The sequence below is a fragment of the Amblyraja radiata genome, chromosome 21, assembly GCF_010909765.2.
Source record: "Amblyraja radiata isolate CabotCenter1 chromosome 21, sAmbRad1.1.pri, whole genome shotgun sequence".
NCBI classification, from domain to species: Eukaryota; Metazoa; Chordata; class Chondrichthyes; order Rajiformes; family Rajidae; genus Amblyraja; species Amblyraja radiata.
In genome coordinates, this window is record NC_045976.1 from 40,987,565 (window position 1) to 41,007,845 (window position 20,281).

Genomic DNA, 20,281 nt, shown 5'->3' on the forward strand with positions numbered 1-20,281 from the left:
AAGCTTATCTAAACAGATTAATCTAAATTACATTAGTATCTCGAAACATCTCATGTCTTCTGGCTCCACAATTTTCTTTACAAACAAATGATTCAGCTGGGGCACAGACCTCTAAGCTGTACATGGGGGTTCGGTAAAGACATCATTCCCACTACAAACTTAAGAGTAGAAACAATCGCAACATTTCATATTACAATCTACGAAAAGTGTTTAATCACGACTTTGAAATGTAATTTTATCAAATTGCTCCATTGTAAACTCACTAAAATGGCATGCGTTTAGATACTTCAGCAGTTACAATGACTTTCTAATGAGAAAATAGTTTCAAAGTAGTTTAGTTTAGCATGGGAACAGGCCGTATGTAGAAAGGAACTGCAGATGCTGGTTTATACTGAACATAGACACAAAGTGCTGGAGTAACTCAGCGGGTCAGGCAGCATATCTGGTGGAAAAGGATGGGTGACGTTTTGGGTCGAGACCCTTCTTCAGACTTGGAGAAGTGTTCAATCACTACTTTGAAATGCCAGTCTGAAGAAGGGTCCCGCCCCGAAGCATCACCCACCACTTTTCTCCAGAGATGCTGCCTGATTCAATGAGTTACTCCAGCACTTGATGTCTATCTATGAAACTTCTATCTATGGAAACTTGACCTTCCGTCATTGACAACCATTGATCACCCGTTCACAATAGTCCCATGTTATCCTACCTTCTCATCCACTCCATGTACGTTAAGGACAATGTTTACAATGGCCAATTGACCGACAAAGTCGCACAACTTTGGGATGTGGGAGGAAACTGGAACACCCGCCAGAAACCTCATGCGGGGTGGAAACATGGAGGAAACCCACACGGTCACAGGGAGAACATGCAAACTCTGCACTGACAGCACCCGAGGTCAGGATCGAACCGGGGTCTCTAGCGCTGTGAGGCAGCAGCTCTACCGTAGTTCATAAATATAAAAATCATTATTTTTCTGACTGTAAAATTGCTTTTGAATCAGTCGCCTGTTTGGTGGTGAGTAGTCGCCCAAAGGGTCGTACCTTTTTCTGGTCGCCGCTGGATTTTCAACAAGTTGAAAATTTTCGGCAACCTGCTGCGACTATGTCGGGTGCCGGCAGTCGATGAAAAAATCGCGTAAATGGGACAGGCCCTTTAGTTTAGTTTCATTTTAGTGTCATGTGTACCGAGGTACAGTGAAAAGCTATTGTTGCGCGCTAACCAGTCAGCGGAAAGACAATACATGATTACAATCGAGCCGTCCACAGTGTACAGATACATGATAAAGGGAATAAGGTTTTGTGATAGATATATTGCATCTGGACTCAGTGAACTGTTCTGTCCATTCTATACTGACTGGGTACCAGGATAGTCTTGCAGAGCTGCATGCAAAACATGTATTTCACTGTTACATGTTACACATGACAATAAAGAAACGTTGAACATTTAGTGCAGGATAAGAGTCCAGTCAGTTGCAATTAGAGAGAGTCTGAGGGTCTCCAATGGGGTAGATAGTAGCTCAGGACTGCTCTCTAGTTGTTGATAGAATGGTAGATAGAATTTAAAGAGTGATAGAGTCGTACAGCGCAGAAACATACCTTTTGGCCCAAATCATCCATGCTGATACACCATCTAATCTGATTCAATTTGCTTGTGTTCGGGCACATATCCCTCTAAACTCTCTCCTATCCATGTACCTGTTCAATTGTTTTTACATTTACATACAAACTACAAATTATAATGTTCAAGAAGGAACTGCAGATGCTGTAAAATCGAAGGTAGGCAAAAGTGCTGGAGAAACTCAGCGGGTGAGGCAGCACCTATGGAGCGAAGGAAATAGGCAACGTTTCGGGTCGAAACCCTTCTTCAGACTATTTCCTTCGCTCCATAGATGCTGTCGCATCCGCTGAGATTCTCCAGCAATTTTGTCTACCTACAAATTATAATCGTTTTTACACAACTTACACTTACCTTTTCGTGTTTATGCTTCTCTTTTTCTTTCTCTTTCTCCTTCTCCTTCTCCTTCTCCTTCTTTTCCCTCTCTCTTTTCTCCTTTTCCTTCATCCTCTCCTTCTCCTTCTTTTTCTTCTTCTCCTTTTTGTCCTTTTTCTTGTCCTTCTCTTTGGGCTTCTCTTCAAACAGTCTCTCGGGGACCATGAGGGGCACGGCGGGCAACACGGACGGGCTTCGAACGCTGCTCGGGGTGCTGAACAAGGGCTCCTTTATAACAAACGGGAGCGACGTCAACTGGTTCTTAACTTTATGTTTATCCTTGTCCTTATTCCTCTCCTTATCCTTTTTACTCTTTTCTTTATCTTTCTTCTTTTCCTTGTGCTTTTCCTTGTCCTTTTTGAAGTTCCCATCCTTGTGTTTTGCCTTGACGTCGCTATCGAAATCTTTGATTCTAAATTTGAACGGATCCAGCTCGTGATCTTTTGCGAGCTCTTTCAAAATCTTGGACTCCTTGCTGGCCTCCTTGTTTTTCTCTTTGTCTTTGCTCTTTTCCTTTTTCTCCTTGTCCTTATCCTTCAGCTTCTCCTTCTCCTTCTTCCTGATCTTCATCTTAATTTCTTTCTTCAGCTTTTTCTTCACCTCGGACGTTGACGTGTGTTTCGTGCGCTCCTCGTAGAGTTTGAGGAGGGGCTCCGGGGTAGGGGGGGAAGCGGACGGGGAGGACAGGTAAGGGATGGACACGGGGACGGAGGGCGGCGTTCCCATGCTGGCCTTCCGAACAACCTCGTTGATGGAATCGTCCAACGTCCACGATACATTGGTGCTGGTTGTCGGGGCCGACGAGGACACGGGGGTCGCACTTCCTCTGCTGAAGCTGCTCGACAGGGAGAACATCCGTGGGGTCGACGATTCTGAAATGGTAAGTCTCCTGGGGCTGGTGAAAATCTCCCCTTCCGATTCGGAACCTGAGGAGAACTCAAAGGGGTCGGGTTCACGCTCAGCGCAAGCGCGGGCGATGACGGCGTCGATCGAGTCATCAATACTCTTATCAGGCACTGGCAATTTTTTTGGCGAGGTGTCGGAAACATTCGGTTTCTCCACTTCAATCGGCAAGAGCGACTGCCTGGTCTGAACGTTTTCTTTGCCCAGTTTCTCAGGCCCAGAGTTGCAAACAGACAAGGGCGTCCTGCTGGGAGTTTCACTCTTGGCCGCGGAATGAGAAACACTGGGTGGTACTTTGGGACTTTTCGGGCTTTTGGGACTTTTTGTGCGCATGGGCGATTTTTTGTCCGCTTTCAAAGAAGCTTTCGGAGATCGGATGGGACTTCCCGAGAGTGCCAACTGAACTGCTTTTGGGGATTTGGGCTTTTGTATCGACGACGATGAGATCTTCGATTTGACTTTAGACGTGAATGCTTTAGAGTCGGAGGATTTGGGGGTGGAAAGTGGTGACGGTTTTGGTATGGGTGCAAGCATGGGAGGTTCGGGGGAAAGTGGCAGTGAGTCTGAATGATCTGGCGGAGGGACCGGTGACAAAACAGGGGGCACCCTTTGAGAATTGATCATACTTAAAGGTTCCCTGGGTTCCAAAACACCGTCGGGGCTGTCTATTTTACACCCCGCTATTCTGGCTCGCTTTGCAACCGGTAAATCGGCAGAGTCTGGGCTTTCTAACGGTCTTTTTCCCAAAAAGTTCTCATCGTTAACAGCCTCTTCCTCCTCCATTTCATCCTCTTCCTCTTCAAGAGGGACTTGCATGGCTTCTGCTGACGTGCCTCCATCAGTCGGCACCTGCTCCTCTTCTTCCTCTGTGAAACAAAGTGCAACGTTAAAAAAACCGATACAACTCGTACTGAGATAAAATGATCAGTTTTCAAAATTTTAGAGTCAAACATAAATATTTAAATAGCAGTCACTTGTTATGCAGGCATTCGCAGCAGTATATTTCCATATAGGTATGGAACAGCCGTATGAGTCATAGGAGCAGAATTAGGCCATTCAGCCCATCGAATCTACTACACCATTCAATCATGGCTGATCTATCTCTCCCTGATAATCCCATTCTCCTACCTTCTCCCCATAACCCATGACACCCTTACTGAGCAAGAATCTATCAACAATATATTTCCATAAAATATAAGAGAGAGTTAGATTTAGCTCTTAGGGTGAACAGAATCAAGGGATATGGGGAGAAAGCAGGAACGGGGTACTGATTTTGGATGATCAGCCATGATCATATTGAATGGTGGTGCTGGCTCGAAGGGCCGAATGACCTATTGCTGCACCTATGTTGTTTCTATGTTAAGAATAATAGATGATGTGCAGGATATTTTTTTTTTTTTTCTGGAGACACAAGGAACTGCAGACGCTAGTTTACAGATAAAGACCCAGAGTGCTGGAGCAACTCAGCAGTCAGGCACCATTTCTGGAGAAAATGGATAGGCACGTTTAGAGTCGGGACCCTTCTTCAGATTAATTATAGTAGGGAAAACTTCAGTAAGGAAGAGAGGGGATCAGTGGCTTCAATCCAGTATAATATAGCCCAGTGATTCCCAACCTGGGGCCACATGGCAAATTTCAGGGGGTGGGGGTGGAGGGGGGGGAGGGGGGGCACAGAAAAATGTTGGGATTTATGGGGCCACAGGTTCAATGAAGGGGGCCACAGAGCTACCTCCTAAATTTCAGTTCTACTCAATTTAAATCCATGTAGTTGAAATATTTTTGATGTTTGTGGAATAGAATAAAAGAGAATATATGTGCAATTAATAGTCACTGATATTTTTATGGAAGGTATTATAATATTGAAGTACTTTTTTTCCGCTAATAATGTCAGGGGGGGGGGGCCACAGAAAAATTTAAAGATCCCAAGGGGGCCATGAGCTAAAAAAGGTTGGGAACCACTGATCTAGCCCATTACACCGCCCTCTGGCCATTGGCGATCAGATGAAGCTAACGTCGCTTGATTATTGGGCAGCAAAAGAAGACCTCAGCAACGGCCCTCAAGTCTCACAGCAACTGGCAGAAGCGACAATCAAAACATAGCCCTTTGATGACGCCAAGGTCAGAAACACTGTAGTAATTCTGTACATCTCAGCCCGTAGAAGGGTCTCGACCCGAAACGTCACCTCTTCCTTCGCTCCATTGATGCTGCCTCACCCGCTGAGTTTCTCCAGCATTTTTGTCTACTTCATAATGTCACGATCAGTTGTCACCATGGACATGAATCTTGTGCACAAATGGTTAATTTATCCTGTCCTTTCTATTCACGTGATCATTCTCGAAATTTAGTTTAGTTTAGAGTTACAGCGCGGGAACAGGCTCTTCCACCCACCAAGTCCATGCCGACCAGCGATCCCCGTACACTAGCGCTATCCTACACACTAGGGACGATTTACAATTTTTACTGAAGCCAAATAACCTGCAAACCTGTATGTTTTTGGAGTGCAGGAGGAAACTGGAGCGCCCCGGGAAAACTCACGTGGTCATGGGGAGAACATGCAAACTCTGTACAGACAGCACCCGTGGTCAGGATTAAACCCGGATTTCTGAAGCTGTAATGCAGCAACTCTATCACTGTGTTACTGTGCCGCTCAAATGACTCTACAAATTGGGAAGAACTGCTCTCATGACTAAGAATATCAAGATATCTGAAGAAGGGTCTCGACCCGAAATGTCACCTATTCCTTTTCGCCAGAGATGCTGCCTGACCCGCTGAGTTACTCCAGCTTGTTGTGTCTGTCTTCGAAGAACCTCTGACTCACAGACAGATGCTATCAACTAACCACCATAAGTGACATTATAGCATTGCATTATTCACATATATATAAATTATAAGTCTCAGATAATGGCAATGACAACTTTAAAATTGGAGTGGAATGAATTTGAACCCAAATATGGAAAGGAAATGAAGAAATCTTAATAAAATCTTCACTGACAATCTCAACCTGTAGCTATTTGTGACATCACACTATTTTATTTGGCATAATCACACAACATAGTGAGCTATTAGGTTCAGTCTCTGACACAATTTCTGATCTGGGTGAAAGAATCTCGAGTCCAGAGTCATTACATGCTCACAAAGTACGATTGTGTGGTTTTTACAACCAGGAGATTATCTTCCGTTCCAAAATCTAGATCTATGATCGCGTGAATGGCCATCAGGAGACAATACCATTATCAAAAGGCTGGAAGTGTTTGCTTGAGGACAAACAAAAATATTCAAGATCCGTTATCAAATCCATGCATGGATTCAATACTTGTCTGTTTCTCTCACCTTCAATAAAGTGAACCATAAATACTGAGTATTCGGTGAGACCAAGCGCAGGCTTGGCGATCACTTCGCCCGACACCTCCGCTCGATTCGCAATCACCAACCTGATCTCCCAGTGGCTCAGCACTTCAACTCCCCATCCCATTTCGAATCCGACCTTTCTGTCCTGGGCCTCCTCCATGGCCAGAGTGAGTCCCACCGCAAATTGGAGGAGCAGCACCTCATATTTTGCTTGGGTAGTTTACACCCCAGCGGTATGAAAATTGACTTCTCTAATTTCAGGTAGTCCTTGCTTTCTCCCTCCTTCCCCTCCCCTTCCCAGCTCTCCCACACGCCTACTGTCTCCGCCTCTTCCTTTGTTTTTCCCGCCCCACCCCGACATCAGTCTAAAGAAGAATCTCGACCCGAAACGTCGCCTATTCCTTCTCTCCATAGATGCTGCCTCACCCGCTGAGTTTCCTCAGCATTTTAGTCTACCTTTGAGTAATATAAGATGTTTCTTTAGCATTCGCAAAACAGACAATATGGGCAACGATAGACACAAAATGCTGCAAATAACTCAGTAGGTTAGGCAGCATCTCTGGAGAAAAGGATTGGCTCTGAAGTCTGGAGGAGGGTCTCCACCCGAAACGTTGTCTATTCTTTTTCTCCAGAGATGCTGCCTGTCCCGCTAAGTTACTCCAGCATTTTGTGTCTATCTTCGGCTTAAACCAGCATCTGCAGTTCCTTCCTGAACAATATGGCCACTCGTGTAGGAAGGAACTGCAGGTGCTGATTTACACTGAAGATAAGTTCTAGGAACAGAACTGGGCCATTCAGCCCATCAAGTCAACTCAGCATTCAATCATGGCTGATCCATTTTTCCCTCTCAACCCCATTCTCCTGCCTTCTCCCCATAACCCCCGACACCCGTACTAATCAAGAATCTGTTCATCTACACCTTAAACATATCAATTGACTTGGCCTCCACGGTTGACTGTGGCAATTAATTCCACAGATTCACCACCCTCTGACTAGAGATGCAGGATAGACACAAAATGCTGGAATAACTCAGCGGGCTAGGCAGCATCTCAGCATCTAACGAAGGGTCTCAACGCGAAACGTCACCTATTCCCTTTCTCCAGAGGTGCTGCCTGACCCGCTCAGTTACTCCAGTTACTTTGTCTATCTTCAATATGACTACTTGTGTTCATTTAAGTAAGTAAGTAAGTTTATTGGCCAAGTATTCACATACAAGGAATTTGCCTTGGTGCTCCGCCTACAAGTAACAACATGACATACAGTGACAGTTACGAATGACTCAGAAAACACTAAACATTAAAAATAATAAAACATTATTGATAAAACACCATTGATCAAGCATGTGAACCAACAAAATACCAGAGCAAAGTTATAATGTCTTTATCAGAACCTCGGAAGGATCTCAAGCTTGTCTATCTGTGGAAACGTTGCATTGGTAGTGCAGTTGCATGCATGCATGCATTAAGAACATAGAGCAGTGCAGCACAGGAATAGGGCCTGAGGCCCACAATGTCCTTGCAAAACATGATGCCAAATTAAACCTCTGCATATCCATGTGCCTATCCAAAAGCCTCTTAAACGCCACTATCATATCTGCCTCCACCACCACCCCGGGAGCATTCCAGGCACCCATCACCCTCTGTGTGAAAAACAAACTTGCCCTGCACATCTCTTGCCCTTCTCACCTTAAAGCTATGGTCCCATGTCTTTGGAATTTCCACCCTGGGGAAAAAAGGTTCTGCCTGTCGACTAAGAATGCTCGAGTAAGCCTGATCTCAAAAGACAGACGAAGAGTGTTGGAGTAACTCAGCGGGACAGGCAGCATCTCTGGAGAGTATGTTTACCCTCTTCTTTCTCCAGAGATGCTGCCTGACACGCTGAGTTACTCCAACACTTTATCTAACACTGGATTTGCGATGTGGAAAAACAATTGCATAATCCTGCTTCTTCCCCACGCGCACTCCATCACGCTCAAGGATGCTTCATACCAAAATTAGACATGACATGCCAGAGTAATCAGCTTGTCAGGCAGCATCTCCGGAGAGTCTATTTTATCTTCTTCTTTCTCCAGAGATGCTGCCTGACAAGCTGAGTTACTCTAGCATGTTGTATCTAATTTTGGTATATAGCATCCTTGAGCATTAGGGAGTTAGGGAGTGTTCTTGGAGAAGAAGCTGGATTATGCAATTATCACAAATCCACAACGTTTCAAGAGAGAGTTAGATTTAGCTCGTGGGGCCAAGGGAATCAAGGGATATGGGGGAAAAGCAGGAACGGGGTACTGATTTTGGATGATCAGCCATGATCGTATTGAATGGCAGTGCTTGCTCGAAGGGCCGAATGGCCTACTCTTCTATGTTTCTAATTGCTGCTTACAGCATCCTGATCTCATGCAAACTAGTGGGCATTATGTGGATACCAGGAAATGCAGATGCTGGTTTACAAAAAAAGACACAAAGTGCTGGAATAACTCAGCAAGTAACAAGTGACTTGTCACAAGTAACGAGGTACAGTGAAACAGTTCAGGACCAGTATCACTATAGACAAGCATATAGATACATCTCAGATGCAGTACAAGTGTATAGCAGCAGTACACTGAGAAAGCATACAGAGTCACCAGTTTGGCGCATCAGGGCAGCATCCCTGGAGAGTATGGTTTGGGAACAGTTCCAGCCAAGACCACGAGAGATTGCCGAGAATCGTAGACGCGGCCCAGACCATCACACAACCCAATCTCCCTTCCATTGACTCCATCTACACCTCACTCTGCCTGGGCAAGGCCTCCATCTACACCTCACTCTGCCTTGGCAAGGCCAGCAGCATAATCAAGGATGAGTCACACCCTGGCCATTACCTCTTCTCCCCTCTCCCAATGGGCAAGAGGTACAGAAGTGTGAAAACGCACACCTCCAGATTCAGGGACAGTTTCTTCCCAGCTGTTATCAGGCAACTGAACCATCCTATCACCAACTAGAGAGCAATCCTGAGCTACTATCTACCTTGCTGGAGACCCTCGCACTATCTTTGATTGGACTTTACTGGACTTTATCTTGCACTAAACGCCATTCACATTATTCCCTTGACCATGTATCTGTACACTGTGGACGGCTCGATTGTAATCATGTATTGTCTTTCCGCTGACTGGTTAGCCTGCAACAAAAGCCTTTCACTGTACCTCGGTACACGTGACAATAAATTGCACTAAACCAAAGGTGACGTTTCAGGTAAGAACCCTTTCTGCAGCCGGCATTATGTAGCTCAGGATGGTCCTTAGGATACTGAGCCATATCTCCAGCATTTCACTTGATTCTCTTCCTCTTTTGCAAGGTCCAAGTTTCACAGCTGTGCAGTGCTATTTGTAGAACCAGTCAGGTCCAGCTTTCACTCGGACTGCTAAAACCATCACTATTTTTGTCTCATGACTCAGAACATCATCTTTATCGTGCTACAATCCAACACTGATACTTCCGGACATTATCCTCGTCCTGATTGCTTCAACACATCCTGTAGCTTTGTCTAAGCTGAACCTGGGGCGATGAGGCTTTCCACGACTCCTACATGACCACTGCCTCCTTGGAATTCTTTCAGGCTTCGAGATGGCATAATCATTGTCTTCCTAACATGTGTGAATGTATAGCTCAGTGGTAGTGCATTTGACTGCAGATCAAGAGGTCCACGGTTCAAATCCAGATGCCCCCTCTTTTTATCTACCTCACTGGAGACCCTTGAATTATCTTTAATCGGACTTTACCTTGCACTAAACATTATTCCCATTATCATGTTCATTGTGGATAGCGTGGAAACAGGCCCTTCGGCCCACCGATACCAACCAGTGATCCCCGCACATTAACACAAACCCTCACACACTAGGGACAATTTAGACAATAGACAATAGGTGCAGGAGTAGGCCAGTCAGCCCTTCGAGCCAGCACCGCCATTCAATGTGATCATGGCTGATCACCCACAATCAGTACCATTTACACGTATACCAAGTATACAAACCCAAGCCAATGAACCTACAAACCTGTACGTCTTTGGAGTGTGTGAGGAAACTGAAGATCTCTGAGAAAACTCCGTACAGACAGCACCCGTAGTTGGGATCGACCGAAGGCCTCCGGTGCTGCAAGGCTGCAACGCTACCACTGCGCCACCGTGCCATTGTAACACTGTCTTTCTGCTGACTGGTTCGCAAGCAGATAAAGCTTTTCACTGTACACGTGACTATAAACTCAACTAAAATCAAAAACAGAACAGCTTTACACACTCAACAAGAAAACAAATCTGCAATGAATGAAAGGCTTCCCTTGCTGCCTTAATGCAAAACATAAGCTGCTGACATAAATAAACTTCACTTCATGGTTTGATTAAACACCCAAATTAAAGTCAGACCCCCTTTTCTTTCTGCTGGCTGCGTCGAAACAACTCTATTCCCTGGAGCGCAGGAGGATGAGGGATGATTTTATAGAGGTGTACAAAATCATGAGAGGAATAGATCAGGTAGGCAATCAAGAGCCAGAGGACATAGATTTAAGGTGAAGGGAGAAAGATTTAATAGTAATCGGAGGGGAACATTTTTCATACACAGGGTGGTGGGTATATGGAACGAGCTGTTGGAGGAGATAGTTGGATCAGGGACTATTGCAATGTTTAAGAGAGAATTAGACAGGAACATATGGATAGGGCAGGTTTAGAGGGATGCGGGCCAAACGCAGGCAGGTGGGACTAGTGTAGATGGGACATGTTGGTCGGTGTGGGCAAGTTGGGCTGAAGGGCCTGTTTCAATGCCGTATGACTATAGCTCAGCAATTATTGGTGCAGTTCAGCTGGAACTATCAAACAAATGCTGACTGATAAAAGTTATATATTTTCTTGTGTTAGTTCCAGAGAAGCACATTGTCCAGCCAGCTCATTTAAAGACGACTTTACATTGGGAGTTATATGTGAAGTAATTATACAACTGAGCTTTCCACATAATCCATTTCCTATCTTTCGTTTAGTTTGTAGATACAGCACAGAAACAGGCCCACCGAGTCCTCACTGACCAGTGAACCCCAGACATAGAAACATAGACAATAGGTGCAGGAGTAGGCCATTCGGCCCTTCGAGCCTGCACCGCCATTCAATATGATCATGGCTGATCATCCAACTCAGTATCCTGTACCTGCCTTCTCTCCATACCCCCTGATCCCTTTAGCCACAAGGGCCACATCTAACTCCATCTTAAATATAGCCAATGAACTGTGGCCTCAACTACTTTCTGTGGCAGAGAATTCCACAGATTCACTACTCTCTGTGTGGAAATTTTTTTTCTTCTCATCTCGGTCCTAAAATACCTTATCTTTAAACTGTGACCCCTTGTTCTGGGCTTCCCCAACATCAGGAACAATCTTCTTGCATCTAGCCTGTCCAACCCCTTAAGAATTTACATGAATGCTATCCTACCTACCAGGGACAATTTACAATGATACCAAGCCAATTAGCCTACCACGCTGTACGTCATTGGAGTGCGGGGGAAAACTGGAGATCTCGGAGCAAACCCACGGGGTCACGGGTACATACTCCATGCGGACAGCGCCCGTAGTCAGGATCTTAAATCGGGTCTCTGGCGCTGTGAGGTCTAATCGCACCTCGACCACAGACCACCTCTTGCACTACGTGTTTAAGAAGGAACTGCAGATGCTGGAAAATCGAAGGTAGACAAAAGTGCTGGAGAAACTCAGCGGGTGCAGCAGCATCTATGGAGCGAAGGAAATAGGCAACGTTTCGGCCCGAAACCCTTCCGGGTTTCGGCCCGAAACGTTGCCTATTTCCTTCGCTCCATAGATGCTGCTGCACCTGCTGAGCTTCTCCAGCACTTTTGTCCACCTCTTGAACTACCATGGGCTTGTTCTTTTTTAATTTTGTTCTGCACCAGCGCCTTGTTCTTTTGCACAATCTTGTTTCTTTGTCCTCAAGGGATGCTCCAGACCTGCTGAGTTCCTCCAGCGCTTTGTGTCTTCCCCCCCCCCCCCCCAACCCCCCCCCCCCCCCCCTCCCAAAAGTAACTTAAATTAGTGCAACCAAAGAAGCTGCTGTGATAATGTTACCAATAACTAAATCATTGACAAAAGGATGTTTAATAAGTCAGTGGGATACTATTAAAGTGAGGATATTAAAACAGTTTACAGGGCAATTATATATAAAGGCACTACAAATAGGAAAATTGCTTTTGGACACTAAATTTGGCAAGTTCAAAGGAAATAGGTAAATTATTATTCAGGACTAAGAGTCTACTAAGGATTGCCTCCAGGTACAATTTGCAAATAAATGCAGTTCGACTTTACAATTCTCTGTAAACAGCAAGGAAGCAAGCTTCAGTAAAATTGGCTGTCACGAGGCCGACAGCAAATATTAATACAGATATTGAATGGGAACATGTAAAGCATCATATTCACACTGTTGCTTTGTCTTCCTACCATTATTGCAGTTGTAAAAGCACCATTGTACTCGATCATGAAAAGGGCTAAGAAATGTTTATGAAAGAGGAATCAAACGAAGTACTGGAGCCTTTGCGCTACCAATTATTTCATTTTTGACAAAAAAAAAAGAAGAAAAGTGACAACAAACAAAAAAAAAAATCACAGTGACATCCAAATGCACACTTCTACAATGCAGAGTGAAGCAGTTACTGACTGTGTTAGCACAGTACGGTGAAACAATTTACAGTATTATGAATGGCCTAATCTATATGTTAATGCCACTGGATCATATAACTCCTGCTTGAATAAGATAGTGGTATAGTTGGAGTGTTTCTATAGTTACCGTCTATGACAACAGTTCTGAAAGGTTGTTTGACTGACAGGCACATGCTGCTCAATTGGTGCCCAGCAGTTGCTTATGATAAAAAGCCACGATAACAACAGTATCTCTTACATCTTTTCCCTCCATTAGATATTCTAAATCACCCTTTGCTCGTCATTGCTATTATTCAATCGCCAGCTGATATATAAACTTAAAGCTCCCCCCCCCCCCCCCCTCCCAGTCTCCTGCAGTTAGATGAACTGCTAAACTCAGGATGGAGTTAAATCATCTTTTGAGTTCAGTTTAGAGAAACAGGCCCTTCGGCCCACCGAGTCCGTGCCGAACAGCGATCACCCCTGTACACTAGCACAATCCTACATACTAGGAGCAATTTGTTGGCGGCAAGGTGGCGCAGCGGTAGAGTTGCTGCCTCACAGCGCCGGAGACCCGGGTTTGATCCTGACTACGGGTGCTGTCTGTATGGAGTTTGTACGTTCTCCCTGTGACCTGGGTGGGTTTTCTCCAGGTGCTCCGGTTTCCTCTCACACTCCAAAGACGAACAGGCTTGTAGGTTAATTGGTTTGGTATAATTCTAAATTGTCCCTAGTGTGTGTAGGATAGTGTTAATGCACGGGGATCTCTGGTCGACGTGGACTCGTGGGCCGAAGGGCCTGTTTCCGCGCTGTATCTCTAAACTAAACTAAACTAATTTACAATTTTACCAAGGCCAATTAACCTACAAACCTGCACCTCTTTGGAGTGTGGGAGGAAACCGGAACACCCGGAGAAAACCTGCGCAGGTCACGGGGAGAACGTACAAACTCAAGATTCAAGATTCAAGGGAGTTTATTGTCATGTGTCCCAGATAGGACAATGAAATTCTTGCTTTGCTTCAGCACAACAGAATATAGTATGCATGACTACAGAACAGATCAGTGTGTCCATATACCATTATATAAATATATACACACATGAATAAACAAACAGATAAAGTGCAAATAAACAGATAATGCTCTATTATGTTTAGAGTTTAGTTTGAGTTGAGTTTAATAGCCTGATGGCTGTGGGGAAGTGGCTATTTCTGAACCTGGATGTTGCAGATTTCAGGCTCCTGTACCTTCTACCTGAAGGTAGCGGGGAGATGAGTGTGTGGCCAGGATGGTGTGGGTCCTTGATGATGCTGCCAGCTTTTTTGAGGCAGCGACTGCGATAGATTCCCTCGATGGTAGATCTTCTATACTCCGTACAGACAGCACCCGTAGTCAGGATTAAACCCAGGTCTCTGGCGCTGTAAGACAGCAACTCTACCGCTGCGCCACTGTGCTGCCTTTAAACTGTATCTCTAAACTAAACATTGGCCTGCATTTTATTCTCCCCCTAATTCCCCACGGAAAGCTTCAATTGACTGTTTCCACAATGTTCCAGATCATGACCACTTGGTAAATATACTTTATTTTTCCTCCACCTGCCCCTTGTGTCTTTTGCCCATCATTTTGAATCTGTGTCATCATGTCCTCAGGCCATCTGCAATTGGAAACAGCTTCTCCCTCTTTACCCTGTTAAAACCTGCCAGGACCTTGTAAGCTTCTATCAAATCTCATCTCAACCTTTTTGCTGCAAAAAGAACATCAACTGTTTTCTCTGCCTAACCTTGTGGCTAAAAAAATCCCTCGGCCCTGGAAGTACTCCAGTGAAAATCATTCAGAAATAGCCACATCACTGTAAACTCGACACTTAAACAGAAATGAGTTGGATTTTATCAAAAACGGCAAGGTCAAGGATTAAGTTACCCATCTGCTACAACAGATGGTAATAACATGATCTCAGTTACTTTTAATAAGTATAATGGAAAATGACATTTCACACTACCAGGTGGAAAACAGTGACTACAATTGATTTAAAAAACAGGTACAAATATTACAATAAATAGGCATGAAAATTATGTGGCACTTGATAAATTAATAGGGTTCCTGTAGATTTGTACATCGGTACCACAGGCTGCTGTCATAACACTCAACATTTAATGTTATACAGGATGGTTATATATACTTAATAATCTGTTAATATTCAGTATGTGCTATCTTATATCGCAAGCACCAACTGTTAGCACACACAACATTTACAAATCTAACCGCTCTGTAAGACATGCTTAGCGAGTAGCAGTTAGGTTTCAGTTTCAATGTTTCGTTTAGTTTATTTTAGAGATACAGCACGGAAACAGGCCCTTTGGCCCACCGAGTCCGTGCTAACCAGCGATCCCTGCACACTAACACGAATCTACACACACTAGGGGCAATTAGCCTACAAACCTGTATGTCCTTTGGAGTGTGGGAGGAAACTAGAGCACCCGGAGAAAACCCACGCGGTCACGGGGAGAACGTGCAAACTCCATACAGACGGCACCCATAGTCAGGATCGAACCCAGGCATCTGGCGCAGTAAGGCAGCAATTCTACCGCTGCGCCACCGTGCCGCCCAATGCAATGTGATTTCGTTGTTTCAAATGACACATAAAATATTGAACACAGTTAAAGTTTTACAATTATTTCAATTTACTTTTAATCAGGAGGTTTATTAAAAAATCAAAAACTTGTCCCATCCCAGCCTTCTCCGCTCCCATTCGGCATAAGATACAGAAGCTTAAAAGCGTGCAGCACCAGGAACAGCTTCTTCCCCTCTGTTATCAGTTCTGAACGTCCCTTCCATAAGCTAGGGTGCTGTCCAATTCACCTCTACCCCATTGCAGACATTGGACTTTGTCTCTGGAACTGGTGCGCTACAATGCTGAGAACTATATTCTGCACTCTGCATCTTCCCCTATTAATAATAAATCTGATATGTTTGAATAGCAAAGTTTTAAATTCTACTTCGGTACACTAATATACCTGATGTTCCTTCAACTTATAATCTCGCAATAATATACCTAAACCTGAAAAATTACAGGACGTCAATTTTAATAGTCAATATTTTAAGGAAACAAAATATTTGCCTTGGAATAAATTGGATTTGCCACCCTCCTGCTTTTTTGATCAGCAGAGGCTCAGGAATCAGGACATCTGTGTAATTTGTAAATCTCCATGTAAAGAACAAACTGAAAAGGATCATGTTTGGCATGAAACCTGCATTTATGAAGCAGCACTTCTCAAAATAAAGTTTTGGTATCAACCAGCGCTGCGACCAAATTCAATGTTTTTTGTTTTATTTTACATGCCTTTCGATTAAGGGGTCAAATAGCCTTTTAGATTTAATAAGACTAAGATTTAAGGATAAGGATAATTGTAAATAGTCTCGTTTATATGGAAATAATGGATTACAGCAGAAATAATAAGCTATCGTAGAGCCATAGTCATACAGTGTAGAAACAAGCCCTTCGGCCCATCCATGTCCCATCTACACTCGTCCCACTAAACCTATCTTGCCCACGTAACTGCCCAAATGTCTCTTAAACGTTGCGATTGTTCTTGCCCCAACCACCTCCTCCGGCAGCTCGTTCCATACACCCGCCACCTTTCATGTTAAAAAAGTTAACCCTCGGGTTCCTTTTAAATCTTTACCCCCTCAACATAAAATTCAATTTGTATATTATTTGCCAAGATGTACAGCAAGCTCAATTTTGATTCCTTTCTGGTGTAAGAATGGAAAAAAGATGGGGTTTACTCATATTTATCATAATAATAATAACTTTATTTATAGAGCACTTTAAAAACAACCACTGTTGCCACAAAGTGCTGTACATGACTAGTCATGGACAAGAAATTATTACACGACAATAAAAACATTAAAAGAAAGAATAAAAACAATAAAATTAAAAACATTAAAAGCACTAAAACAGGAGCAAAGTCTCAAGCAGGGTCAAAAGCCAAGGAATATAAATGTGTTTTAATACTGGTTTTGAAGATGGACAGTGAGGGGGCCTGTCTGATGTGCAACGGCAGAGTGTTCCAGAGTGCCGGAGCAGCAACAGAGAAGGCTCTATCCCCTCTGAGCTTCCGCTTAGACCTCGGTACCTCCAGGAGCAGCTGATCATCTCACTATGGAGGTTTTACAATCCGACATGATGTCTAAATGCTGCAGCCATTTTAGATGTGGTGAGATCACACACAGAGGGAGAGGACTGACCATTTTAAACCGGTTTTGATAGTATTGCTTAATGGAAATCACATGCCATGAATCTGTTAAAACATCTTCGAATAGTCATGAAAGGATTGATATTCGCCCTTATCGGCAGACTTTTAATACGTCATCAAGAGTGTAAAACTGAGGCAGTGCAGCACGCTCCTAGTACTGGGATAATATAATCATATACAGATGATACTGATAACATTATGAGAAATGGTGACTGATGATACAGTAGTGCAGAGGGCAGAGTTGCTGCCTCACGGCAGAATACAATCCTGACCTCAGGTGCTCTCTAGTGTGGAGTTTGCATGTTCCCCCTGTGACCGTGTGGGCTTCCTCTGGGCTCTCCGGTTTCCTCCCATATCCCAAAGATATGCGCGCTTGTAGCTTTATCCCAGGAATGATTGAGGTAGTTTGACAGCATTGGGCCAGTACTCGCTGGAGTATAGAACAATGAGGATGATGAACATTGAAACTTACCTGGCCTGGATAGAGTGAATGTGAAGAGGATGTTTCCACTAGTGGGAGAATCTAGGACCAGAGGACAAAGCCTCGGGATAAAAGGACCTACCTTTAGAAAGATTAGAATAAATTTCTTTAGTCAGAGGGTGGTGAATCTGTGGGATTTGTTGCCGCAGACGGCGGTGGACGACAAGTCATTAGGTATTTTTAAAGAGATTGAAAGATTCATGATTTGTACGGGTGTCAGGGGTTATGGGGAGAAGGCAGGAGAATGGGGCTGAAAGGGAGAGATAGATCAGCCATGATTCAATGGCGGAGTAGACTTGATGGGCCAAATGGCCTAATTTTGCTCTTAGAACTTATGCAGGTTAATTGACCTCTGGGTATGTGGGGAGTGGATGCAAAGGACAGATAAGATAGTGCTGGTGTGAACAGGCTGGCATGGACTCAATGGGCCGAAGGGCCTGTTTCCGTGCTGCATGTTTTGGAAAAAGCAGATCTATTGCAACTGTTCTGCTAATGGCAAATATGTGGTTTGGTTATTTTGAATAGAAGACAGTATGGATCCCTGACTACTTAAGTCTTCTTACTAGATTGTTTAAAGGCAACAGTGCAAATGCATTTTAAATTGTTTTAACAGTTGAAAATATTTCCCTAAATTTGTAATGAGGAAAATGACGGATGTGTGTAAATACAAATCGCACGTAAAAATCCCACTTAAAGCGGCCCCTTCACATGGCAATCCATCCATCACATTAATCGCCACGCCTCTACTATCAGCGGACGGTTGCTGCTGTGGTACACTGATGTACGGCAGTAAACCGCGAGGCTTTCTCAACAGCGATATTGGGCGCAACGGTGGAGTTGCTGCATCACAGCGCCAGATACCCGTGTTCGATCCTGGCCATGGGTGCTGTCTTTACGGAGTTTGTACGTTCTCCCCGTGTGTTTTCTCCGGGTGCCCAAAACGTGCAGGTTTTTCGGTTAATTGGCTTCGGTAAAATTGTAGATTGTCCCGAGTGCGCGGGGTGATCACTGGCCGGTGCGGACTCGGTGGGCCGAAGGGCCTGTTTCCGCCCTGCCTTGTAGCCACTCTATCGCTGCCCCACAGTGTCGCCTCTAGTTTAACTACTGGAACGCAGAAGTCATGGACTGGTAACTTATACAGGTTGTGTACATCTATCAGAGTGCATGTTCCTTCAACTCACAAGCTTGCAAGAACACTTCTCTGTTTGTACAACAATGTGGCACATGAGAGGTAATATTACAAATTGGATATGGTCGTGGGGAACTTTGCCAGCTCACAGTCCGTGCAGGAAATATTTTTAAGTAACACATCAATGATTTTTGCTCGAAATAGCAAATGGACCAGATTGTTTCATTCAATAAATAATCAGGAAAAGAGATGCCACAATTGTATGTAGACAAAATTGCTGGAGAAACTCAGCGGGTGCAGCAGCATCTATGGAGCGAAGGAAATAGGCAACGTTTCGGCAATAGGAGTCACTGTAGTGGATGTTTATTTTTAAATGTATTTTGTGTGTTCTGTTGCTGATTATTTGTATGACTGACTTGGCAAATGAAATTCCTCATACATTACAAAACATACTTGGCAAATAAAGTATTATTGTATTGTATTTTAGTCACTCAGGAGCAAATTACAGAGGGCCAATTAAAGCTGCAACCGGAGGAAAGACACATGGTCACAGGAAGAACGAGCAAACTCCTCACAGACAGCACCTCAAGAGTCAAGAGAGTCAAGAGAGTTTTATTGTCATGTGTCTCAGATAGGACAATGAAATTCTTGCTTGCTGCAGCACAACAGAATATGTAAACATAATACAGAACTGGAGATAAATGTTTATAGACCATAGACCATAATAGACCATAGACACAATAAATAAACAGATAAAGTGCAATAGGCTGTTATAGTTCAGTTTGTTTGATGGCGAGTTTAATAGCCTGATGGCTGTGGGGAAGAAGCTGTTCCTGAACCTGGATGTTCCATATTTCAGGCTCCTGTACCTTCTTCCCGATGGCAGCGGGGAGGTGGGTGTGTGGCCCGGATGGTATTGGTCCTTGATGATGTTGGCAGCCTTTTTGAGGCAGCGACTGCGATAGATCCCTTCGATGGTGGGGAGGTCAGAGCCGGTGAAGGACTGGGCAGTGGTTACAACTTTCTGCAGTCTTTTCCGCTCCTGGACGTTCAAGTTGCCGAACCAAGCCACGATGCAACCGGTCAGCATGCTCTCCACTGTGCACCTGTAGAAGTTCGAGAGAGTCCTCCTTGACATACTGACTCTCCGTAATCTTCTCAGGAATTACTAATTGATTAGTAAAGGTGTCTGGCATTACAGGGAGAAGGGAAGAGAATGGGGTTGAGAGGGAAAGATAGATCAACCATGATTGAATGGCAGAGTTGACTTGATGGGCTGAATGGCCTAATTCTGCCCTATAAATTATGAACCCGGGTCTCTGGTGCTGTGAGGCAACAGCTCGGCCACTCTGCCAGTTTAGTTTAGAGATACAGCACGGAAACAGGCCCTTCGGCCCACCGAATCCATGCGATCCCTGCACACTAACACGCACGAAGGACAATTTACGATTTTACCAAACCAATTAGCTGATAAACCTGTACGTCTTTGGCGTGAGGGAGGAAACCGGAGCACCCGGACAAAAC

The 20,281-nt window shown here is 44.3% G+C and overlaps 1 protein-coding gene across 1 annotated transcript in view; it reads right to left on the reverse strand.

The window, feature by feature from the left end:
• taf3 (TATA-box binding protein associated factor 3) overlaps positions 1 to 20,281 on the reverse strand; it is a 174,429-nt gene that overhangs the window by 30,101 nt on the left and 124,047 nt on the right. Inside the window, exon 3 of the mRNA XM_033040146.1 lies at positions 1,969 to 3,758. Coding sequence (XP_032896037.1) covers positions 1,969 to 3,758 — 1,790 coding nt within the window. The remainder of the gene's footprint in view (positions 1 to 1,968; positions 3,759 to 20,281) is intronic.